Here is a 25,390-nt window from a genome sequence, read left to right on the forward strand (position 1 = left end):
CTGTGACTTCCTGGTGATTCAATCAAGCCTATAAAGTGGATAATGTTTCCCACCCTGAGCCTATACGCTCGCGCCTGTGATCCGCCCATGTATAAATTGAGCGAACGACCAGAAGGGCCGCGGAGTTGCGTGAAAATCTCGCGAAATGCGGCTCATCGCCGTCGTCATTGTCTACTTGCTCGGCCTTGTTCTGCTCATCCATGCCAAGTCCAAGAGCTCGCAAGTAAGTAGCTTTTCTTTAAAAATTTGGATGTGTGTAGTTGAAAAAAATTACCCTGATTTTTGTTTATCTGACCGTGCCTGTGAATAAAATCAATCTAAATTATTATTGAGCTTTATTTGAGGTAAGTAGGATAAAAAAAATCTTTGAAATATGTATTACAGGAATTAAAGACTTGTGTGCTGGTTGTAAGATATTTTTTGGTAAACATATTCATCTGCTTAATGTCTCTGAGGCAACAGATACAAATATATACATTTTGTAAAAAATAATTATTCTGAAAAAAAATTTGCCTATTTTTTCCCCTCAGAGCGCAATATATACAATGTTTGTATAATTTTTACAAAATCATTTTTTTGGCATAATTTGCATACATTATATTTTCAGTTGTTGCAGAAATTTTCAAAATTTTTTATAGAACAAATTTAATACAGAATCGGCCTTTTCGTAAAAACTTTATTTTTACGTGGGGTACTGACAACCCACACGTATTTTACAGGACCCCCATCAGCCTGTCGATCCCAATGAGGAGCGGCGCAGATTATACCTGGAAGTGATAGCTAATTGCACAAAGGAGGTCGGTATTACTTTCGAAGACTACGCGCTGTCGTTCATAAACAACGACACGAAAGGCATCTATGAGAAAGTCAAGTGCGTTAATGCTTGCATGTTTAAAGCTCATGGAATCGTAAGTTGAGATTTGATATTTTTCTCGTCTTTTAATTTTTTTTTTTTTTTTTTTTTTTTTTTTTTTTTTTTTTTTTTTTCAATAGTCAAGTTATATTTGGTAAATTATTTGGTTCAGTTAAATATTAGATATCAATAAATATATAAATTACAGATGAGACCCAACGGGACGATTAATGCGGAAAAGGCTGTGGAGCACCTATTGTCAAGCAAACTGGGAGTGGACGTGCATGTGTTGCATGACATAATAATCGAGTGCAGTGAAGGAAGTGAGACATATTCAATTATACCGTAAGTTGGACTAACTATGGTGTATAGCATATTTAATGAAATTTTTTTTCAGAGGGAGAAAATGATTGCGACACAGCTCAAAAGTTGATGGACTGCGTGATTGTTAGGTGAAAAAAAAAAAAACTGAGTTTTTCATAAATTTTGTCTTTGTTATGAGGTATTCGATGTTAATAAATTCGAAAAACATTTGACATCCAACCCTAAATCAATAAAATTCACTAAAAACGACTGCAATTTTTCAGCATCATCCACATGAGGCATTCAGCGTTAGTTTAAAATAGCGTGGGGTTCTAATAGTTGTATTCGTCATTTCAACTGAAACATGACTCTTTTTGATGTTAATTTTTTAAGCTGGCGATTCTTTTGGTTATTCAAAGTTGAAGGTCTCATTAATTTACAGCTCTTAGTACAAAGTATTACGTCTAATATATCAACTGTAGTCATCTGATATAAAATGTATTGTTTCATATGGAGGTATTAAAATCAAATATTTTTTAAGTATTTCAATTTTTGTTACCGTCAGCTGAGTTAAATGATTTTGATGTTTTTTTATTTTAAAAGCATCAAATGTGGTATGTCCATGAACTAAAATAAGCGTGTCAATAGAAAAAGTCGATCCGCACAAGCATAGTTACAGGGGTTACGCTACTGTACTTGGTATCCTTAGAAAGAAAATAAAAAATAAAATAAAAAATTTATTCGACGACCACAAGGAGCGAAAATAGGAACTTTTAAAAATTCTTAAATTGATTGTAATCACAGTATAATTTTGCATATTGCACAAATTATTCTTTCCAGTATTGCTAAGTTTATAATAGATTGGCACACGGATTGCAGTTGGTAACCATCTTCACCTACAGTACATAAAGCAGTCACGCATAGAGAAAATATTATTATCAATCGGTTATTTATTACTCGTAGATATTTTAGTATTTAATTAAATTGGGATTTTCAATTTGCTTTATGTCAGTGGTTGCAAAAAATAATTGTTTATCCGCTTTCTTTATTTATTAAAAAATGTACAGGGCGAACGCGGCAGGAACATCCCTTTTGTACTACGTGTTAAAAAAAGAAATATTAGTTTTTACAGCTATCATTCCGGACACTTTTCTAGAAATTCATCAATCTTGTGTATAGTTTTGGTTACAATATGTGTGTATACAGCAGTACCCTATCTACCTTATGAGCAATACTTGATTACATATTAATATTGTATTTATTTTATTCACGTATGCAAACACAAAAAAAAAAATACCAAATAACGATATTACATTAAACAGGCAGAACTTTATTCAAGATCTCCAGTGATACAGCCTGGCATACGCGGCTGTTCACACAAATAATATATACATGTAGCATATCTCTGCCGTTAGTCTATAATAGATCTTCAGTTGTTCGTAACATCTACAGCATCTGTGGCTCAGGTCCTGCTAGTCACCACAATTTACAATGTTTTGACAGGGATGGAAACATTGTCTAATAAATATCACATGGCCTGGAAACTTAGTTCTTACCAATGATTTCCTACTCCGAATAGTAAGAGGGAAAATAATCATAGACGAACCAGGTTAATAGAAAGGTAAAATAGAGTTGGTTTGATCAGGAAACCCTGGCACCTACAAACTAATCTTCTCCCATAAGACAATCCTACAAGGATCTGTATTTCACAAGTCTAGTAAAAGAAAACGGAAAAATGAGATGTTTAAGTAATTCAAATATAGACGATTACGTTTGAATATTAATTATGGCTCTGAAAAGAGCCGGTAGTTATGGTGATTTTCTGAAGTGTATATGTCTTAAGCCCGTTCTCCACGGATGCGTCTGGCCAACTGGATGTCCTTTGGCATGATTGTCACTCGCTTGGCGTGGATGGCACAGAGGTTGGTATCCTCAAAAAGTCCCACGAGGTAAGCCTCACTCGCTTCCTGGAGAGCCATAACGGCCGAGCTCTGGAAGCGCAAGTCGGTCTTGAAGTCCTGGGCAATTTCACGCACAAGGCGCTGGAAGGGCAGTTTGCGGATAAGGAGTTCGGTGCTCTTCTGGTACCGACGGATCTCACGAAGGGCCACTGTTCCTGGCCTGTAGCGATGGGGCTTCTTGACACCACCAGTAGCGGGCGCGCTCTTGCGAGCTGCTTTGGTGGCCAACTGCTTGCGCGGGGCCTTGCCTCCGGTGGATTTGCGCGCCGTTTGTTTGGTACGAGCCATATCTTCACAATGATAATAATACGGAGCGAGCGACGGACGAAAAGAGAATGCCTCACTCGGGGAAGCGCCCCGTTTTTATACGTTCCAAAACGGGTAGGAAAGAGAGACTGGAGTTTGGGGGGCCGTTGCCGATCAAACAGTCGTAGAGAGGGTAAAGTTTCGAGGAAGCCTATAAAATGGGGGCCCAAAGTCCCTTTGGCATCAGCGAACCTTTTTAGGTCCACTAATACAGTGTAACTTTATTCAAACTGCACCAAGATGACTGGTCGTGGTAAGGGAGGAAAGGGATTGGGAAAGGGAGGAGCCAAGCGTCATCGCAAGGTCCTTCGCGATAACATCCAGGGTATTACCAAGCCGGCCATCCGCCGTCTGGCTCGCCGTGGAGGAGTCAAGCGCATCTCTGGTCTGATCTACGAAGAGACCCGCGGTGTCCTCAAGGTATTCCTTGAGAACGTCATCCGTGACGCCGTCACCTACACCGAACACGCCAAGAGGAAGACCGTCACTGCCATGGACGTTGTCTACGCATTGAAAAGACAGGGACGCACTCTCTACGGTTTCGGGGGTTAAATTAGATAATTTTTTGGGGGAAAAAACAATCGGCCTTTTTCAAGGCCACAAATATATCTAACGTATACTACTGTTGTCATATGTAATTCAACAATTGCCGGGAATGTAGCTTAGCCAACTGCGCCTACAGCGTATCTGTATGCAGACTGTGCTTGATCTATGGTAATGACTGCATTAAATACTCTAAAAGATAGCAAAGAGAGGGAAGTGTTATTGTGTTGTTAGTGAAAGTATCTTCTCTCCCAGTCTTGGATCATGGGCTTCGAGAAATTGGTAAACCTTCGCCCTCATTGTCGCATTTCAAAGAGACATAAACTCCTTAAGTTGTTGCTGTCTCTCACTGTTTGTTCCAACTGTTCTTATTGTAAACCCATTTCTCATTTCAACTGAGGAACCTTATGTATGTATATATATAAAACGTCTAAACGATATAATAAACGTAAAGTTTTTCGAATCCACCATAGGCTTGCTTATTTACCCTTTAGTCCTGTTCCCTGGTCCTATCTTGAATTGAAAAATTTTAAAGGATAATGATAATTAGATGAAGGATTAGATAAATAGATTATGTTTACAGTTTTTAATCCATAATGGGTCTAGTCTGGCTGAAATTCCGGATGATAACATTACGTGGTACTTATACATGCGTATCTATATGTTATTCGTTGCTTATGACAAGCATATATACGCACAGTTAATGTATGAAACTATAAATTAAGCAATAAATGAGCTATTGAATATGTCACTGAGTCAATGCACAAGGCTATTCGTATCAAGTATCTTCATAAATCTAAAGTTTAGCATTAAATAACAAGAATCCTGTGATTGTAAACAAACGTAGTTAAACAATTCAACTGGAAAGTTTAATAATAACAGCAAAAAAGTTCTCATCGACAAAGCTGTAGGTTTTTTAGCAAACACTAACAGCATGTCGTTAATGAAAATAATATTGACAAGTTAACGACTAAAGGCTATAGTTTTCTGAGAATGTAGATGTATATTTGTTATTTTAAAATATGGAAACAAATTTTTTATTTATTTAGTCAAATTTATGTATCCTTTTAATAAATTGCGGTTGACAAGTACAGCCTTAAATTATTATTATTATTATCATTATCAGTTTGTTTACCGATTCAATGATAATGACTACTACATAATACTTCTTTTCACAATAAACAGTATGTTGTATAATAAACAGCATCTGGATCCATTGTTTATTAGTTAACTGTAAGAACAGTTGTTGGGATCTATTACGGATCCATAACTGTATGTATAAATGATCGCAACATTTTTATGAGCTACAATATATAGATCCAGATTGTCAGTTAGTTATTGCCAATTGTGACGTGCGCAACAAATTAAAAGTACTCCATTTAGACTGACCCTGAGCTACGTCGTTAGAACAAAGTTATTCACGTTGTAACAATTTTGAGGCCCTGAGAAGGGCCAGTTGTTATCGTGGGGAGTTGATTTACTTAGAGCTGGTGTACTTGGTTACGGCCTTGGTTCCCTCAGAAACGGCGTGCTTAGCCAATTCACCAGGCAGTAAGAGCCTCACGGCAGTCTGAATTTCCCGGGAGGTGATGGTGGACCTCTTGTTGTAGTGGGCCAGGCGGGAAGCCTCAGCGGCGATACGCTCGAAGATGTCGTTGACGAAGCTGTTCATGATGCTCATCGCCTTGGAAGAGACACCAGTGTCGGGGTGGACTTGCTTCAGAACCTTGTAGATGTAGATAGCGTAACTTTCCTTCCTTTTCTTATGCTTCTTCTTCTTATCACCCTTCGTGATATTCTTAACGGCTTTTCCTGCTTTCTTAACGGCTTTACCAGATGCTTTGGGTGGCATGATGGTGCGTAGGATGAATGGACTAACGTTGATAGTTAGAAACTGAACGTGGGTACCCTGTTTCGCCTCGACTTTTATGAGCGTCCCATGGCTTACTCCGAAATTTACCCCCACTTTTTCAGAGCATCGAGGCAGCAACGCCTAGCCAACCATCTCTGACTCTCCCCTGTGCTGCGAGTAGACCGAGCAGCTGTTGGTTCGCCGTAACTGTATCCAGTATTCTCCAGAAGTAGGGGTAGATTTTGGAGTAGCAACTCGAAGGCCTATATAAAGGGGCTCTCTATGGTTAACATGACCATCAGATACCGCTTACTGCGACATTCGTAGTACGTGAGCACTTTATACACATATTACCAACATGTCGGGACGTGGCAAAGGTGGTGGTAAGGTGAAGGGAAAGTCCAAGACTCGCTCGACTCGGGCTGGACTCCAGTTCCCCGTAGGACGTATCCACCGTCTTCTGCGGAAAGGCAACTACGCCGAACGAGTGGGTGCCGGTGCGCCTGTGTACTTGGCCGCCGTCATGGAGTACTTGGCCGCTGAGGTTCTCGAGTTAGCTGGCAACGCAGCTCGTGACAATAAGAAAACCAGAATCATCCCCCGTCACCTTCAGTTAGCCATCCGCAATGACGAAGAATTAAACAAGCTGCTCTCTGGAGTAACAATCGCTCAAGGTGGTGTCTTGCCCAATATTCAGGCTGTTCTTCTACCCAAGAAGACCGAGAAAAGCTCGTAGATCATCTTTCTTCAAACAACAATCAGTCCTTCTTAGGACTACAAATATGTGAAAACGTAATTGAATTAATAGTAAAATCATTGGATGAATCAATAATATTATTATTGGTACGATGAATTGAATAGTCAGTGTTTTCTTTCACGGGGAATTTCTAAACATTCCCCCGTCCAATAACCTCCGGAGTCCCCCAAGGCTCCAAACTCTTACCCACCCTTTTCAACATTTTTTGCCACGACCTGCCCCAGCGCGAAAACATCAACACGTACGTCTATGCAGACGACGTCGCGGTCAGCTGCACGTCAAAACAACACTCTCGGTGCACCACCTTCCTAAACGAGCACATCGTCACTCTCCATAACTGGTATAGTCTTTGGAAACTGGTCGTAAACGAGGCAAAGACTATAGCCATGCTCGTCTCCTGGAAATATCCAAGGAAGAAACTGCAGAAGATAAAGGTCAACGGAGTAGAAATCGACTGGAGCTACTCCGCCAAGTACCTTGGCGTAACGCTAGACCGTCGACTCATGTACGTTCGGCACATCAACAGCACATGCGGTGAGGCATACGGAGCCTTCGTGCAACTAAAGCCCTTCTTCAACAACAAAGCAGTCTCTCAGAAGACCAAGCTGCGCACCTTCAACGCCATAATCAAGAGCAGCACCTACGCGATACCAACGTGGGGCGCTGCAAAGGGAAATCGACTACAGGGCATCCAGGGCCCTTTCATGAAAATACTGAGGTCGGTCCTGGGCATTCCGTGGTACATCAGGAATACCCAGATTATCAAGGAGTTTAACATCGTCCCTCCAATACAAGAGCTCCTGTCTTTGCGTCTAAAATCCGCGCCTCCATTTCGGACCATCCAAATCCCACCTCCCGTCAGGAACATCCATCTGTCCGCCGTATCCTCTACGGCCGCAACTCAATGGAACACTCAAATCAATCACAAGTACGCTTCCAAATACACAGTACACAGTGGACTCACACATTACACTCTCGTACAATAACATCAAAATTTAGGCGCGGCTAACTTTATTCTGGCGCAAGCCAATATTCGAGTATTTTCCATATGCGTAAGTGTCCCTCCTTCCATTATTTGGAGAGCGAAACTGGCCTCCGAAATTTTCCATTATGTTCCATCTTCTCGTAGGTTATTTTTAAATCGGTAGGTACACCGTGTGAATCTGACACTACCACCAGAATAACTGGGGTGACCATGAAGATTTTCCCCTCCTTACTCCAACAAAAAAAAAAAAAAAAAAAAAAATCTGCTTCTTTTTTGAGCATCACAATCACCCACCCGATAAATAACGTTTTTAATCTTGGATGCATCTACGTATATAAGTAGGGCATATAGGTTGATCTCGATACAAGGAGATTAATGTTAGTTCGTAAGTTCCACGATTGTCTGCTGAATTAAATACTTTTTTGCAGGTTTTACGAACCCATTCGTCTATGAAGATTTCCCCTACTCTTTTCGTAAAAAAAATTTTTCATGTAAGTACTGGAAGTGTTTTAGAAATCTTTATTATTTTTGTCTAAGTCTTAAGAAACTTTTTTTCTGGCAGTTTTTTCGTAGCGTTGTGAGAGTGAAAAAACTGAAAGTGTTCTAGCCTAACACAACGATTTGCGTATGGAAACACATAAATTTTGTCTGCCATTTTGTCCCTTGGTTTCGTATTATGTGCAACAAACCTCATCATGTTGATGAACATAGTATAAATGTTATTACAAACAGGTTTATTGCTCAAGAAGAACAACAATTTATAAAAAAAAAGGTTTTTTTTTATATGTCCACTTTTAAAGTCAAAAAAGTAAGCTGCGTTTGGGCCTAATCAGTTATACCGTTTTTTGCAAGATAAAAAAACCTGGGTTCTGGGCTTTTTTTATAAATTCATAAGTCTGATCTACATACATATTAAAGCCTATAGATTTGACAGAACGTACTTCAAGTCATCTTTAGTAGCCTTTGATATATGTTTAGATTCTAAAGTCAAAATATTTTTCAGTGTATGAAAGCTGTTGCGTCTTGTAAAAAGAAAGATTTTTTTTTAAAACAGCCGTAAAAAAGTTGTTAGTCAATATATCGTCTTGTTTTTGTCAAATTTCGATTCTTGAATAGATAAAGTTATCCTTTAGTTCCTAATAATAGATAAAGTTATCCTATTCCTTTAGTTATTTACGAAATACTTTAATACGATCGTAAAAGTGGTTTTTGAGTAATAAATATTGTAAAGAATCAGTTACAAGTGATTTAAAGATAGTTGTAGTTACTAACATAAGCAATGCAATTTTTTTTAGCCTCTACTTATTTAAGTCAATTTATGAAATAAATAATTATTTCAGTAGAAAAAGGTGTATTGTCAAACTATTTTACAATATTTATCAACTCATTAGACAAAAATTACGGGAGATAGATTGGAGTTTCAGAAGAAAAATGAAGAATCACATTATTTATTATTAGATAGCAAACTAATAAAATCCCTCTGGATTTTTTTTGTCCTACGTTATGAGCTAGAGTCACAAACATGGAATTCAACGATTAAGGTGAAATTTAGTAAATCAGATAATTATTTAGATTATAATAAATTATGTAACTCAACGATAGAGTAAACGTTATTTGATAGATATAATAGGAACTTTGATTATTTTATGAACCACCCTTGACAACATGCTTTTTTTTTTTTTTTTTTTTTTTTTGTTTGATGGAGCGGGGAGGGGAAAATCTTCATAGACACCCCAGCTAATCCGGTGGTAGTGTCGGATTCACCCGGTGTGCCTACCGACTAAAAACTAACCTCCCCGCATGGGACAGGTCCGTGAGGACCACTCCCCTAGAAGACAAAAGGGCATAAGAGGAGAAAGAAAAAGGAAAATAACGGAGAATTTCGGAGGCCGACTCGCTCTCGAAGAGATGAGAGGAGGGGGCACTTACGCATCTGGGCGAAGCTCGAGTCTTGGCTTGCGCCGGAATAGAGTTAGAGAAGCTTGAATTTTGTGTTATTGTACGTGTGTGTGTGTGTGTGTGTGTGTGTGTGTGTGTGTGTGTGTAAATGTGTGAGTCCGCTGGGTATTGTGTATTTGGAAGCGTACTTGTGATTAGTGTGAGTGTTGTATAGGGTTGAGGCCGTAGAGGATACGGCGGATAGAAGGGTGCTCCTGAAGGGAGCGCACGAATTGAAGTCGCGTTCGTTTCGTCGAGATCATGGAGATGGAGATGATGCATCCGATGGAAGCAGGGGGGATTGAAGACCTAGAGTGTATTGAGGGTCTTCGGGGTTCTGTGCTAGAGCGCAGGGACGTCTTATAAGGTCGAAGCGACCGGGTTGGAGGTTCGCGAGTGCGGCGATGGTGGGGTTTGGGTGGTCCGTAATGGAGGCGCGGATTTTAGACGCAAGGACGGGGGCTGCTTGTATTGGAGGGACGATGTTTAACTCCTTGATAATCTGAGTATTCCTGATGTACCACGGAATACCCAGGACCGACCTCAGTATCTTCATGAAAGGGCCCTGGATGCCCTGTAGTCGGTTTCCCTTTGCAGCGCCCCACGTTGGTATCGCGTAGGTGCTAATGCTTTTAATGATGGCGTTGAAGGTGCGCAGCTTGGTCTTCTGGGAGACGGCTTTGTTGTTGAAGAAGGGCTTTAGTTGCACGAAGGCTCCATATGCCTTTCCGCGGGTGCTGTTGATGTGCCGAACGTACGTGAGTCGACGGTCTAGCGTTACGCCAAGGTACTTGGCGGAGTAGCTCCAGTCGATATCTACTCCGTTGACCCTTATCTTCTGCAATTTCTTCCTGGGATTTTTCCAGGAGACGAGCATGGCTATAGTCTTTGCCTCATTGACGACCAGTTTCCAGAGACTATACCAGTTGAGTAGAGTGATGATGTGCTCGTTTAGAAGGGTGGTGCACCGAGAGTGTTGTTTTGACGTACAGCTGACCGCGACGTCGTCTGCGTAGACGTACGTGTTGATGTTTTCGCACTGGGGCAGGTCGTGGCAGAAAATGTTGAAAAGGGTGGGTGAGAGTTTGGAGCCTTGGGGGACTCCGGAGGTAATTGGGCGGGGGTTGGAGAGGGAGTCGCCTACTTTAACGCGGATAAATCTGTCCGAGAGGTAAGATTTGACAGTGCCTATAAGGTAGTGTGGAAAACCTAACTGTATAAGCTTGTACAGGAGGCCCTCGTGCCAAACTCTGTCGAAGGCCTGCTGTACATCTAGAAAAGCTATCGCGGAGAAGTTTTTGTGTATGAGGCTATCGGAGAGGTCTTCGGTGACTCTCAGAAGCTGGTGAACTGCCGAGTGTCTGGCTCTAAAGCCGTACTGCACGTCTGGAAGGATGTTATTTTCCGTGGCGTGCTTGTTTAGGCGGGTGAGAATGACGCTTTCAGTGATTTTACTGGGCGATGAGAGTAGGCTAATGGGTCTGTGGCTCGCGGGGTTGCTGAGGGGTTTTCCCGGTTTCGGGAGGCAGATGACTGTAGCCACCTTCCACGCAATTGGGAAATAACGAAGGCGCATCACGGCGTTGGTGATGTTGCAGATCGCCGTGATGAATTTTTGAGGGAGGATTTTCAGGACGCTATTGGAGATACCGTCACTGCCAGGGGCTTTTCGAGTTTTTAGGGATCGGATGATGCCTCTGATTTCGAAGGGTGTGCAGTGTTCGAAATCTGGATTGTCAAGGACCTGTTGCTGCACCGTGTGGGTGATCCTCGCGTGTTCCTGCGCTAGTTCTTCAGCGCTGAGGTTGGGGGAGCATTGATTTTGCAGCGAATCTGCAAAGATCTCTGCTTTGTCCGAATCTAGCGAGTAGAGTTTGTTCCCTTGTTGAAGGGGGGGGAGGGAAGGCCGTTTGTTACGGAGTTTTTTAACGACCTTCCAAGCATTTCTTGGGTGGGACTCTGCCTCGGCTATGAATTTGTTAAATTCCTTGTTTCGGAATTCGAAGACTTGGGATTTGACTTCCCTTTCAAGGGAGTTAAGGTGAACTTTAAGTTCGGGGGTTCTCCTATTTTGCCAGAGTTTCTGGACTCTTTTCTTCTCCTTGATGAGGCGCAGGAGGTCGCGGGGGAGTTTGAGTGTATGTTGGGGAGCTGTGGTTGTTGTGGTGGCTTTGTGTGTGCAACTGTTGAGTTCGTCAGTGAGTTCGTCTACTGCTATGTCGAGTTCCGTTTGGGACCTAATGGGGCAACATTTGAATGGAGAGGATTCGAGGTTATACGCAAGGTGGACCCAGTCTATGCGGCTGGTGGTGACGGGTATGGTGAGAAGGGATCTAGGGATATCTAGGTAGACTGGGTTATGGTTACAGGGGAGGTCAGGAGAAGTTCTTGGTTCCGTGGGGATGGTCAAGTTTTTCGTTAGGAATATGTCTAGAATGTCGGGGTCCTGGTCTGGGGAGCTTGGATAGTGAGTTGGTTCGCTCGGAACCTCAATATTGATGTTGAGGTTACGCAAGTGTTTGAGAAGGGAGCGTCCTTTGGGATTCTCGTGTTTGCACCCCCACGATTTGTGCTTGGCGTTCAAGTCGCCAGCCACGATCGTAGGGATGTTGGAGTCAAACAGAGAGTTTATGCATTGGAGGGTAGGATCAACCGTGGGAGGGGAATAGAGGCAGATGATTCTAATGGAAGAGGATGTAGTGGTATATACTTCGATTCCAATTGCTTCGCAGTTGGCAGCGTCTGTACTGATGACTCGATGGCGGATGCCCTTGCGTACAAGGATAGCCACTCCGCCATGTGATTGGTCGCGTCTATCTCTTCTGTGGGCCGTGTAGTTGTGTATGTATAGTGACTTTGTGTTGTCTAGGTGTGTCTCGGTTATGCATGCAACGTCTATGTTTTTGGTCTGGAGTACGTGTACAAGTTCAGTCGTTTTGTGTGTAATGCTGTTCGCGTTCCAGTTAAGTAGTGTGAAGTCTTTATCTATCGTGCTACTGTTCTGTTTCCCTCTAGTCCGGACACCCTTTGGTCGAGGCGAGTCAGTAGGGTCATTATTGAGTGGAGGATTGTCTCGGTGGTCGGGGGTGTGTTGAACAGGGGAGTCGGGGGAGGGGCTCCTGTTCGATGTTGTTGAGAGGATGCCACATTCGCGTATGACATCCCCGGGCGAGTGGTGTTCGAGCCTTGGGCTGTTGTCCGAGGGGCGGCTCTCCCAAAAGGGGGAGGAGGGGCAGTACTTTTCTTGGGGGCTTGAGCTCCTTTTTGGGGGATTTTTGGACAACCCCGGTAGAAGGCGCGGTGCTCGCCTTTGCAATTTGCACAGCGAGGAGTGACTTGGTCCTTGTCCTTTTTTGGACACGTTGCGGTGGCGTGGTTTAAGCTGCAGAAACCACAAACGAAGGCCGCACGGCAGTAGGCCGCCGTGTGATTAAATTTTTGGCAGCGACGGCACTGGGGAATGTCGTTTGACTTGCGCTTCTGTTCTACTCTAACAGAAGTGCCCCCGAGAGACCTGATGTTGTAGATGTCGTGGGATCTGACATCTGACGCATCTAGGTACACAGTGACTAATGACCAGGTTCGGTCACCTTTGGTCATGCGATAGACACGACGGGCGGAAGGTACTTTTTCCTGGATCATCTCCAGGATTTCTGCATCCGTGTAGCCAATGTTGACTCCACGGATGACGACTATCATTTCACGGTCCTCGTGAAGCTGATGGGTGGTAAATTCGACCTTTTTCTCCTCAAGGTCGTGGACGATACGTCGAAAGCCATCGACATTGTCGGGGTACACGCGTGTACCTTCGGAGGTCGTAATGACGCGGCGAACAGGGATATTCTCCGCGACGAGGGCTTTATTAATCTTGGGCCATAATTTTTGGTCCAAGATTGTGATCGGTGGGGGTGCCTTCTTTTTGGGCGCGCTGTTGACTGCCTCCGCGTCATGTTGAGTTTGGTCCTCGAGATGACCATCGAAAGTGTTTTTCTCTTTCAGGGAAGAGCTGAGTGGTGACGCTTGCGTTGGGGATTTTTCGACCTCCATGTCGAAGAAGTTGGCTGCGGAGTTTCCCGTATCGGGATCGCGCGTGCGCCGTTTTTTCTGGGGTGGCTTTACACTTGGGGAATTCGCTGGGGTGTTTACCGTTTTCGGTAGCGCGGGGAATTGCTCAACTTCCTCAGTGGAAGAGTTTTTGAGATTAAGGGGGTCGCTGTTTCCTGGGGACGGAATTATAAGGCTCGGGCCTTCTGTGAGCGGGATTTTAGCTATGTGGGGGGATTTCGCGAGGAGTGCTGCGATGGTCGCATCTTTCTCCTCGTTGGAGGCTTGTAAAGAATTTATCAGCTGGATGGAATTTTCCAGCTGAAATGAGTACTCACTCGCTATTTTCTCCAAGTACTCGATCCTCTGTTTTTGTTTTTCGAGTTCCTTGGCGATTGCTGGGGGCACAGCTGTGTCCCAGGAGAGCGGGCTGCGTTCCCGCTGAGAGTTGTGTCGGTTGACACGGAGATCTCGGCTCTTCAGCTCGAGGGATCGCTGGTCCATTGGCCGGCTGACTGACATGTCAGACACTGCGGGGAACTGTGCACTATTGTCACTTGCATTGGCACTTGAACGATCACTTGCACTACTTTGCGCGGACATCTCGGAAGATGATGAGTCTGTTTCCTCTAACAGCGCGTCGAAGGAATTAGTCACACTGACTTGAAATTGTGGATTATCCACAGTGCTCATTTTTTGGCTGTGCCCTAGTGAAGGGCTAGCCAATTGGGCCACCCCTGAGGGCGGCGTGTACGCGGGTGTATAATTTAGCGGAAACACAGTCGCGCGGCGCGACTAAATCGCGTTTACGGAAAGAGTAAGAGGTAGCCCTGAAAAGGGCCGTTTAGAGAGAACTCAAGTCTGAGTAAGAGCAATGCGTAACGGGCGTGCGCAGAAAGCGTGCGTTCGGTACGAGCGCTCGAGCGAGACTGTTTGACAACATGCCTTTGGCTGTGAACCCAAACCTCATTTAACTCGACGATCTGAATGGTTATGAATTCTATTTTAAAAAGCAATTTTGCACGTATATCAACGTAGCACATACACTCGCGAACCCCATGATAAAAACTTATAGGGAATTAGTAGCTAATTTGTAGTAAATTTGTAGTGCGAGAATTGATTTTGTAGGGCCTAAATAACGCCCCATACGCTCGGATGTGCCAACTCGATATCAAGCTACCACATCTTACCGCGATGCGGGGCATTCAAGGGGATGGAAAAAACGATATATTTTGTAGATAATTTGTAGCTTTCAGATGCATATCACAGATCTAGTCTAGAAAGCACCCTTGCGATAATAGGGGGTGTCACTGAACTCTGAGATCGGCCAAATTTTGCCAGTGCAGTATCGAGCGATCTAGATCGGTCTATAATTAGTAGCTAATTTGTAGTAAATTTGTAGTGCGAGAATTGATTTTGTAGGGCCTAAATAACGTCCCATACGCTCGGATGTGCCAACTCGATATCAAGCTACCACATCTTACCGCGATGCGGGGCATTCAAGGGGATGGAAAAAACGATATATTTTGTAGATAATTTGTAGCTTTCAGATGCATATCACATATCTAGTCTAGAAAGCACCCTTGCGATAATAGGGGGTGTCACTGAACTTTGAGATCGGCCAAATGTCGCCAGTGTTCTATTGTATATTATTTCTAGACGTCGAGAGTTTAAGATCTTTAATTTCGAGATTTTTTACGTATTAGGGTATAGATACACCTGTATGCGAAGCAAGTACTCATAAAATTTGGATACACTGTGCATGTAATAGAATGTATACTTTGATATTATATATTTACTGATGTAAGTGTAAACTGAAAGAGTTATAATAACTAACGACAGTTAAAAGTAAATTGAATAAAATACAGTAAATGAATAAGAAAATAGAAAAACTATTTTTTTTTACATATAGTAACAGCCGTGGCACAACTTTGTAATTACGCGCTTGAAAACTCGACGATTTTTTTAAATCATCTACTTCCATCCAAGAGGTATTTCCACGACGGTAAATGTATGACACATAATGATTGGTCGTACAGTTATCATTACTACGGCGTCGTAATCCTCCAATTCCTTAAAAACCGACAACACCAACAAGAAAAATTTTTCCTTTTCTGTTTAAGGGGTTTTTTATACATTTATACAGTTGGTCTAGTGTAACTGCATGGTTCTCCTCTTCTTGGTTGAATACATTAAAGACGATAAAGTCTCCTTAAACAAACATGTATTGTATGAATAATACTAGTTTTGTCAATTGCTGTTATCATTTCTGTATTAATTCAATACTTTAATTTTCATTGAATGTAAATATCTTCAATGAATTACACCGTGTAGTATATGTTGTGTAGTGTTCCCCTGAGAAAATTCTTCCTGACATTTTTCTTTACGTAATAATAAGAAAATAGTAGGAAGCGGGTATACATGTTTTGGATCAAATCGGCATCTTGGACAAAGAAAGCGTTAACAAAAAAATTGACTTAAAGAAAGTTATTTTTTATTCTTGGGTTGAAGAGCAATATATATTTTGTACAAAAAACATGTAAGAAATAATAGTTATAAGTGATCGTGTGAAAGCTCACTAAATTCTAAAGATAATAGCTTTTAAGGGCCATTTCAAGAACTGCAAAATTGATGAGATGATTCAAACTCTGTGCCTTTTCAATCTTTATTACGAAATAAATCTCTCTGAGCGCTTTCCCTAACCCTATTTTTAGTTAGCATTTTCTTTCAGGCAATTTTAAGTTAGCTGTAAATAACGCAAGCTCTCTCAATGTTTTATTTTCGCTTTTGATGATTTGTTTATTATTTTTTTTTATTATTCTGTACCATATAATTTTGAATTTCAGGTTAATGGTCATGAAAAATGGACATGTTTGTAGCATTTGCCTCATGCAGAAATTAAGCCTGTATACATGAGCATTCGAGTTTTCACATATTTCCGAAAAAAAAACAAATATTCATGTGTAAAAATACAGAAGATATAATTGAAAAACATTTAAAGAATAAAAAATAAACGAGTTGACTTCAATAATAAAAATATTTTTACGCAATTATACGTTTACTTTTGCGTACCTTATGCTGAAGGCAAATTTTCGAGACTAGAGTTATAAAAATATTGACAGTACTGAAATAAAAGAATAAATCCACCTTGTATACAACACAACACTTCAATTTCAATCTGATAAAAAGCCTTCTCTCCGTAATTCCAAGCTCGACCGCAGATGTCGTGAGCGCTATGTGGTACGTCCCATTAGGTCAAATAATTTTTTTTTTAAACTAATTGCCAACAGCGATTTTTATAGTTGAATCAAACATAAAAAATTCGCCCGTTCGATTCAAGTAAAATGTAATAAAATCTTCTTTGGCCCTAAATGCGAAAATAGTATAAGTTGCAAAATTGTACAACCTCGAAATTGACACCCAAACTATTTGAACTAAAATATTAGAGATTTTTTGAGTCACTAACAAAAAATACAATCGAATTTTTTTTTCTTTTACCTTTATCGAAAGTTTGTTCCATCTGATCCGATTTCGAGCTAGAAAAAGCGTCATATCAGTCCTGTCATATGCGTGAAAACCAAATGCGCAGATATATATAGTAATTTATTAAGTGACAAGAAGCAGCAGCAGCAACATATAAACATGGCTAACAGACGTATAACCTTTATTGGCCTTGAGCGCAATTCCAAAATCGCGCACCTACGCGAAGTTTGAGGCTTGGCCACCTGGAAAATGGAGCTAGAAGCTTGATTTCATAATAAAGCGTAATAATGTTTATTTCTAATCACGGCCAATCGGTCTCAAAGTTTCCAGTGGGGCGCAATTTAGGAATTGCGCTCGAGGCCAATAAGCAATGAGTACTAGTTACAGTAGTTAACTATTTTATTTCTTAGGCATCATTTTTTTTACATTTGTAGTAATTCATGCTTATAAGCTGCTTGATTATACATTTATAAATGAACGATAAGCGAACGAATGATGCAAATCAAACGCAACCATTGAATTATTAAATAAGCAAATAATGTAGCATAACCATTTCATTTTAGTGAAATATTCGATATATTGAATGCCTCGATCAGACACTATTGGTTTGATAGCGTGAAATAACCGATAGTTTCTGCTAGTTATTTTTTTCTTTTATTTCCATGAGTAAATAAAAAAACATCAACATAAATTGACTTTCAAGCGAAATGATTGACTGCCCCAGGAGCATGGCCGCTGCATACAGTGTAGAGATAGAAGTTAAAAAAGTAAACGAGTGAAAGACAAATATGCAGACTCGCATTCAGACAAACACACATTCAGCATAGCTGGTATAACTAGAACTACAACACACTGATGGTTAATATAAATACAAATCTTTTAAATTTTTGTGTTCAACTGTCGGTGGAGGTGTAAGGAAAAAAAGTATACGCACCACAGTCAAAAAGTGGGGTTACTATCGATCATATATAGCGCGGTCAGTAATAGCCCCATTTTCTGGACTAGGTACGTAATATACTATAAGACATCACATGTTCCCAATAAAAAAAATCCATATGGATCGATATCAATTTTGTTTCATGACTCTACATCTGCGTAAAAGTATATCTATGTACATCGTACATATAGATAAGTTTTTTTTTTTATTGGGTTAGATCCTCTTTATTGCTATATATCATAGTTAATCTTTTATATCATAAAGTAATTCGGTAATACTTGTTCAGATATTCACATACAGCAACTGACACTAAATATTTTTTAAGCTAATTTACTGATGGTTATTTGATACATCGTCTCGTATCATTGTTTTTCTTGGTCATCCTCACCACCCTTCCTTATACAAATTTCCAGCTAACTAAAGCACATCTGTTTCATTGCCGTGTGAATAAATGAAACTTTAAAGTATAGTAATATAATCATAAAGTATGTATAAAATACTGAACTATTAAAAAAGTCGAAAATTTCATTACGAATATAAATGTTGCATTTAAATTGCAATTTAAAATACCTTCAATAATCCGCAAAATGATCCTAATTCATTATTGAGAAAAAAAAAAATTCCATGTACACGATCCGGGGATCGCTGAATCAAAAATTACTAATATTAGAAACTGCACTTAATAGATAAGTAAACGATCAAACAAGTTAAATAGTTAGATATATTCATTAGCTTACTCTGTAAATATCATCCAGTGGAAATTTCACTATTTGATCCAGTTGAAAAAATTTCACTGAAGAATTAGTGAAAAATCCACTGATCTTTTAAGGCCTTATTCATCCCACTGAAAAACTAGTGGAAACGTTACTGATTCAAGCAGTGAGTTTAAACTTATAAGTTAACACGAGGCTTGCAGGATAACATGTATTACAGGAGACATGTGTATATTAACAGTAGATGAATTTAACCACAAAAATCATTTTAAAAGTTATGTTGTCTTAATTGATTGGATTCATCAGACCTTGTATTTAAATTCGTTCTGGCACGGTAAGTATACGTTTTTTGTATTTTTGAGACCCTAGTCTTATGGCCAAAGTGGTGAGACATCTGACTTGAGTGCCGCAAGTTGGGGGCTCAATTACCTGGTGTGCCAAAACTTTTTAGAAGTACTTTTCTATTATAAATCATATTTGTAAGTAAATTTGTATTGATTACTATGTTTCAATTATTCAAAAATATGTTATACAATATAAATTATTATTCATTCATATTCGAATATAGTATTCTGAAATACATTTTTTTAAATGTTGTGTGTAATTACTATTGAATTTTCAATATTATTTTTAGGAAAAGATTCATGGATTTCTCACTGTTGATTCAGTGAAAATTTACACTGTTCATTCAGTAAGTCATCGGTGAAAGTTCTACTGAATTGAAATAGTGAATATTTCACTACTTGAATCATTGAAATTTCACTGAACTCTAGTGGAATGATTTTCACTACCCCATTTCGGTGGAATTTCACTGGATGATATTTAGAGAGTACCCTTGTCCTTTATTCATAAGTTTTTAATTAGACATCCAATTTTGTTCTGAATTTTAAATTCAAGTATTTGTTTATTTATATAATTATAAAAAAATTTACTGTGCTAATCTAACTGTATACAACTCGCTTTCTTATTAAACTACTGTTCCGTTAGCTAGACCAATCAGGACTTGGCTAGAGAGAGATAGAATGCACTTCTACTAGCCGCTCCTGATCAGCTTTCTTAACAACAAGGAAGTACTCTTGGAGGGCTCTAAAGTAGTAGCTTAAATATGCTAAATAAATTATAGATAGGTATACAAAAGCATGGCGTGTTAAATTGGCTCCCATAGAATTAAACACCACTCACCCCTTGTGGTTTCCCCGATTTGATGTGCACCAGGTGCGAACTCTATTTTTCTTACTCAGGACGCAGTAAACGTCTCAAGTAGTAACCTTTGAGCTCTATTCTGTGTAAATCAACTAATTTGTTTTTTTTTAAGTACACATTTTAAAACAATATGTGCATAGTCCAATATGTTCACCTGCAAATTTATTGTTTGTTCTAGTCGTTAGTAAAGATACACGTATACGAATGTAAATGAAAAAACTAGTATTTTTAAGCCAACTTGATTTAAATTAACTCTTGCTAAACGAATTCACTACTAATCAGCTACCGATCTAGATTGCTCGATACTGCACTGGCAAAATTTGGCCGATCTCAGAGTTCAGTGACACCCCCTATTATCGCAAGGGTGCTTTCTAGACTAGATCTGTGATATGCATCTGAAAGCTACAAATTATCTACAAAATATATCGTTTTTTCCATCCCCTTGAATGCCCCGCATCGCGGTAAGACGTGGTAGCTTGATATCGAGTTGGCACATCCGAGCGTATGGGGCGTTATTTAGGCCCTACAAAATCAATTCTCGCACTACAAATTTACTACAAATTAGCTACTAATTATAGACCGATCTAGATCGCTCGATACTGCACTGGCAAAATTTGGCCGATCTCAGAGTTCAGTGACACCCCCTATTATCGCAAGGGTGCTTTCTAGACTAGATCTGTGATATGCATCTGAAAGCTACGAATTATCTACAAAATATATCGTTTTTTCCATCCCCTTGAATGCCCCGCATCGCGGTAAGATGTGGTAGCTTGATATCGAGTTGGCACATCCGAGCGTATGGGGCGTTATTTAGGCCCTACAAAATCAATTCTCGCACTACAAATTTACTATAAATTAGCTACTAATTCCCTATAAGTTCTTATCATGGGGTTCGCGAGTGGATGTGCTACGTTGATATACGTCAATTTTGCTGTTACACTTAAACTGTTACTTGAATATTTTACTGTATTAATTCATAAAAACAAATGATTATGCAATAACCCAAGTAAAACTGTTGATTATAGTTTGTACATAAATTGGATCAAGTTTTTCCCCAAAAATGATTCTACATTATTTATGTATCAATTGTATACAAATTGTGTATCATCTGTATATATGAAGTACTAAAAATATCCTCACTGTATGTATTTTAGGTAAAATGGAAATCAAATAGCTTTTATCAAATTTGTACATAATGATAATCATACACTAGCTGTATGTAATTGTGTATATTATGTATTCATCTTACAGAACCATTAGAAGATACTTATTTAATGAATTTTAATAACTATTTTTGTTTTTGTTGTTTTTTTTAATAATCAGGTAAGTGCATAACTTTTATAAAATGTATATGTGTAATCTTTGTAACCTTAAGTAAACAGATTTATCAACAGCGTGCGTAATTTTTATGTGCAATATTTAAACAAATTTAAATGAATATTATTAAGTTGAAATCATGAATTCAACTGAGTTTCCTCATAAATTTTATTTGTTGAGCGTGACTTTATCTTTGTTTTCAACCATGAACTGGGACATGCTTTTTTTAAGTTAATGCAACATTCATATTTTTAAAGATAAAAACGCTGAAAAACGGACTTTGCCTGTATTTAGAATACTTATTAATATATAATTTGATCAATTAATTTTACTCACTCCAAATAATTATAAAAAAAGGATATTTTCCAAAAAATTTCCAATGTCACCATAATATTTATCTTTCAATAAAAATAAAAAGTCAAGTAATTTTGATGTGTTAAATTAGAATAATTTAGAAAATTTCTGAAACCTTTTATACAATAGCAAGAAATTCTATCGTTAGTCTTGTAAAGTTGTTAAATCAACATGTAAAGAGTTGATGCAGAATACTAATTTTAATACTTATTAAAGCATTTGTAACGTGGAAAGCGCTTTTCCTACGACAGAAAGTTTATTTAAATACACTTTTAGCGTTTAATGTGTTGTTTGTTTATTATTATTAAACGATTTCTTTGCCAAGATTCAATTTTAAATTTTTGCGATTCGTACTGGGATAAACTTTAGACACTTTTTATATGATGATTGTAGTATTATACTGTCTACTACTGGTACATAAATAAAATCCAACTGAGTAAATCTCACGTTTGTCTAATACTGTGTAGAGAAACTTCACATTAAACTAATTATTTCCATATTAAGTTACACAAAAACGTTAAGACGTCATCATAATGTATTTGATGTGAGGCTTACATATGGTATAATCAATCGTGAAAATTACTTAAATAGATTTTTCGAATTTTTTTAAAGTATGAGTACTAAATAGTATAATACTACGAACGATATACAAAAAAATGCTGCATAGTAACAAATTTATTTAATTCAATATAACTTACAATTCATTGCCACTGTATGGATAATTAAGACATTTTGAAAATATATTCATTCAACATATGAAACTCGCTTGACTTTTCATTTTTGTTAAAAGGTAAAATTTATTGGATTTTTGTACAATAAATTTTATGATTCAAGTAAAAAATAGATGGAATGAGAGGTAAATAACATTTGATCACTATTTTATAATGCACAAAGGTCTGAACAATCTTAAATGAAGTAAGGATGTAGCTAAAAACTTTGTATGGTAGAAGTTTTAATTAATTTGAGAACTATTTCACTGATTATTATAAAAAAAAAAAAATTATATGATGATGTTGTTTATTTAACTTTATAACCAGTTAATTACATGGTAAATATGGATAGTTATTTATTATTTATACACATTTTAACGCATAATGTGCCAAAGGATGAAAATATAGTTTCTAGAAATACCAAATTTATTAAATGTTCTTCCCTTATTTGCTGACAGCATTTAACTTGAGAGTATAGTTCAACTGTTCCTTAATTTATTAGAGTTGCATTTGTGCACGATAATGGCGCTTGCGATTTTTTATTAAATTTTAAATAAAATTAAATAGAAACAGGCGCATACCGAAACGAGGGAGCGAAATTGACGCATCTTTTAGCGTCTCTCCTGGAGGTCCGCGCCGACAGGATATAAGGGAAAATGGACCCTTACGGCGTCACTCCCTATTTTGTACCCAGTACCGTCAGTCAGCAACTCCACCTGATTCGCCAATTCTAACCATGAGCGACGCCGTCGAAACTACGTCTACCGTTATTGCGCAAGCGGCTGCTTCGCCGAAGAAGGTCGCGAAAAAACCAGCCGGAGCCAAAAAACCAGCTGCCAAGCCAACCCACCCTCCTGCCTCGGAGATGGTCAACAAGGCCATCGCGGCTTTGAAGGACAAGAAGGGCTCTTCGCTCCCAGCCATCAAGAAGTACATAGCTGCCAACTACAAGATCGATGTGGCAAAGCAGTCCATCTTCATTAGGAAGTACCTGAAATCTGCTGTTGAGAAGAAAACCCTCGTCCAGACCAAGGGAACTGGGGCAGCTGGACGTTTCAAGCTCGCAGCGAAGGGCGAAAGCGAGAAAAAAGTAGTAGTGAAGAAACCTGCAGCCAAGAAACCGGCAGTGAAGAAGCCCGCGGGTGAAAAGAAGGTGGTGAAAAAACCAGCAGGTGAGAAAAAGGTCGCAGCCAAAAAACCAGCAGCTGCCAAAAAACCCGCAGCCAAGAAACCTAAGGTGGAGAAAGTTACCAAGCCAAAGTCTCCATCCAAGGCTAAGAAGAGCGGAAAAGCTACAGCTGCCAAACCCAAGTCTCCCAAGCCTAAGAAGGCCGCAGCACCTAAAGCCAAAGCAGCAGCAAAGAAGTAAACCACCCCCACTCGGCTTATAAACAATCGGTCCTTTTTAGGACCAACAAACAATATAAACGTAATAATTATGTTCCAAATCGAATACAAATAATTATTAAAAAAAAAAAGTTAAGGTTTTAACTTCGTGTAGGATAAAAATTTTCTTTATGATATTCTCCGTTTATAGTCAAAGATATCAGCAAAAGATGATGTACTATTTAGTACTAAATTATGTAAAAATTACTATTTTTTTTTTTTTTTTTTTTTGTAATGACTAGAAGAGAAAAGTATCAAAAAATAATCCTGGCTGTAGAGTCAGAGATAGTTTTTGATTCTTCCAAATGAGTACTGACTAAAAACCAACATGGAGAACAGTTTGTACAAATAACCTTAGGCGACAAAAAGACTTGCGGTTGTATATCTATTGATGAAATTTTTTTTTAATTAAAAAAAAACTTTTTCAAACTGCATTTCGTTTTTGTCTTTAGATAGGACGATGAGAGGAAATCTTGATAGGACGCGTGAACACTTTAAAAAAAAAAGTATGTCTTACTAGGTTTGTTCAAACCCCTCTTTAGTTCGGTCCTGGTTCTGTACTGTAAAGATATACTTATTCTCAAAAAACCTATCTATACATAGCAGAACCAAACAGAAGCTGATTCTGATATGTACATATATATATATATATATATATATATATATATATATATATATATGTACATGTTTATGTTTTATGGAAAAAAGTATATTTATACAGTGAAGAACCGAGCCCATTTTCCATTTGTTTTTTAATAACCGGTGGTATTTCTTAGTTTTACTCTAAACTCCAGGATAAAAATCAGCCTATTATAGGCCAATATAATAAATGGGAACTTTATTTCGTAAAAAAAAACCCCCTTGGAAAAAAAAAAAAAAAACACCGAAGGACAAATTAATTAATGTCAAAGAAAGTAATTGTACTCACGTGCGTGTGTGTAGCAAACAACGTCCTTGAGGTGCAGTTGATCCTGGTGTCATCGGCCTACGATGCCCATGTTATCGGTAATTTGATTGAGACAAAACAAAGCGAGAAGACACAAGACACTGCACTTGCGACTGCGCTGACGATCAGTTGCCAAGAAGACGCGGTGAAGATTTAGTGAAATACAATAACGCGCACTTATTCACAAACACATTCATTACCATGAAAAGAAAAAAAAACACACGCAAGATTAAATTTTCCCGACGGGATCTAATGCGAATTATATCTACAACGTATTGCTCGTGAAGCTAACGCAACAAGATTTACATATGTACTGTCTACCATTTCCTACAGATCTGGTACATTGACCTGAGTCAGTTAATATTCGCGAGTCCCGAGTCCCGAGTCTCAACCCCCGCCCTCACCTATGCATCTAGTCCCCCTTCCATTTACTACTCCCCCTACGTATACATTAAGCCAATTAAGGGGGCTCCTTCGCGAAAGTCCCTAAACAGAGATATATTATTTCTTGTAAATAAAAGTCTACTGAATTTAATGGTGGTCTAAATTATATTTCGAATGGGTCAAAATTTTGAGAAATCCGAGCTCAAAGTTGTAACTATTAGCACGTGTTCCTATGGGGCAGCGTGAAAAACAATTTGTTTTCGTTTATAATAAACCTAAATTAAAAGTCCCAGCAGACTGAATATATACGTTTTGTAGATGAAGTCTTCCTCTGTAATATGCTGTATTAAAAATTGTGGATAAAGGACCATTTTAGCGAGATATTTGTGATGGAAATAAATAAATAGTGTCCGGG

The 25,390-nt window shown here is 39.0% G+C and overlaps 6 protein-coding genes across 6 annotated transcripts; 4 read left to right on the plus strand and 2 right to left on the minus strand.

Moving 5' to 3' along the window:
* Positions 1-80: 80 nt before the first annotated feature.
* Positions 81-1,389, plus strand: LOC106637881 (general odorant-binding protein 56a-like). Its single transcript, XM_014350853.2, has 4 exons — positions 81-223; positions 720-908; positions 1,062-1,176; positions 1,251-1,389. The coding sequence occupies exons 1-4, from the start codon at positions 146-148 to the stop codon at positions 1,307-1,309; spliced, it is 441 nt and encodes a 146-aa protein (XP_014206339.2). The 5' UTR covers positions 81-145; the 3' UTR covers positions 1,310-1,389.
* A 1,038-nt stretch (positions 1,390-2,427) lies between these two features.
* On the minus strand, positions 2,428-3,430 carry LOC149374220 (histone H3). Its single transcript, XM_089594109.1, has one exon. It carries the CDS (start codon positions 3,403-3,405, stop codon positions 2,995-2,997), a length of 411 nt encoding a protein of 136 aa, XP_089450235.1. The 5' UTR covers positions 3,406-3,430; the 3' UTR covers positions 2,428-2,994.
* A 208-nt stretch (positions 3,431-3,638) lies between these two features.
* LOC106637854 (histone H4) lies at positions 3,639-3,985 on the plus strand. The gene has a single exon (XM_014350815.2). The coding sequence runs from the start codon at positions 3,664-3,666 to the stop codon at positions 3,973-3,975; it is 312 nt and encodes a 103-aa protein (XP_014206301.1). The 5' UTR covers positions 3,639-3,663; the 3' UTR covers positions 3,976-3,985.
* A 1,426-nt stretch (positions 3,986-5,411) lies between these two features.
* On the minus strand, positions 5,412-5,845 carry LOC111643485 (histone H2B.1/H2B.2). The gene has a single exon (XM_023391420.2). It carries the CDS (start codon positions 5,816-5,818, stop codon positions 5,444-5,446), a length of 375 nt encoding a protein of 124 aa, XP_023247188.1. The 5' UTR covers positions 5,819-5,845; the 3' UTR covers positions 5,412-5,443.
* A 285-nt stretch (positions 5,846-6,130) lies between these two features.
* On the plus strand, positions 6,131-6,603 carry LOC106637892 (histone H2A). Its single transcript, XM_014350862.2, has one exon. The coding sequence runs from the start codon at positions 6,177-6,179 to the stop codon at positions 6,552-6,554; it is 378 nt and encodes a 125-aa protein (XP_014206348.2). The 5' UTR covers positions 6,131-6,176; the 3' UTR covers positions 6,555-6,603.
* A 16,351-nt stretch (positions 6,604-22,954) lies between these two features.
* Positions 22,955-23,652, plus strand: LOC111642754 (histone H1). Its single transcript, XM_023391406.2, has one exon. It carries the CDS (start codon positions 22,996-22,998, stop codon positions 23,626-23,628), a length of 633 nt encoding a protein of 210 aa, XP_023247174.2. The 5' UTR covers positions 22,955-22,995; the 3' UTR covers positions 23,629-23,652.
* Positions 23,653-25,390: the final 1,738 nt, after the last annotated feature.

This window comes from Copidosoma floridanum, unplaced genomic scaffold, assembly GCF_036245765.1.
Source record: "Copidosoma floridanum isolate Cflo_tuat_1 unplaced genomic scaffold, Cflo_Japanese_pri ptg000021l, whole genome shotgun sequence".
Lineage (NCBI taxonomy): Eukaryota > Metazoa > Arthropoda > Insecta > Hymenoptera > Encyrtidae > Copidosoma > Copidosoma floridanum.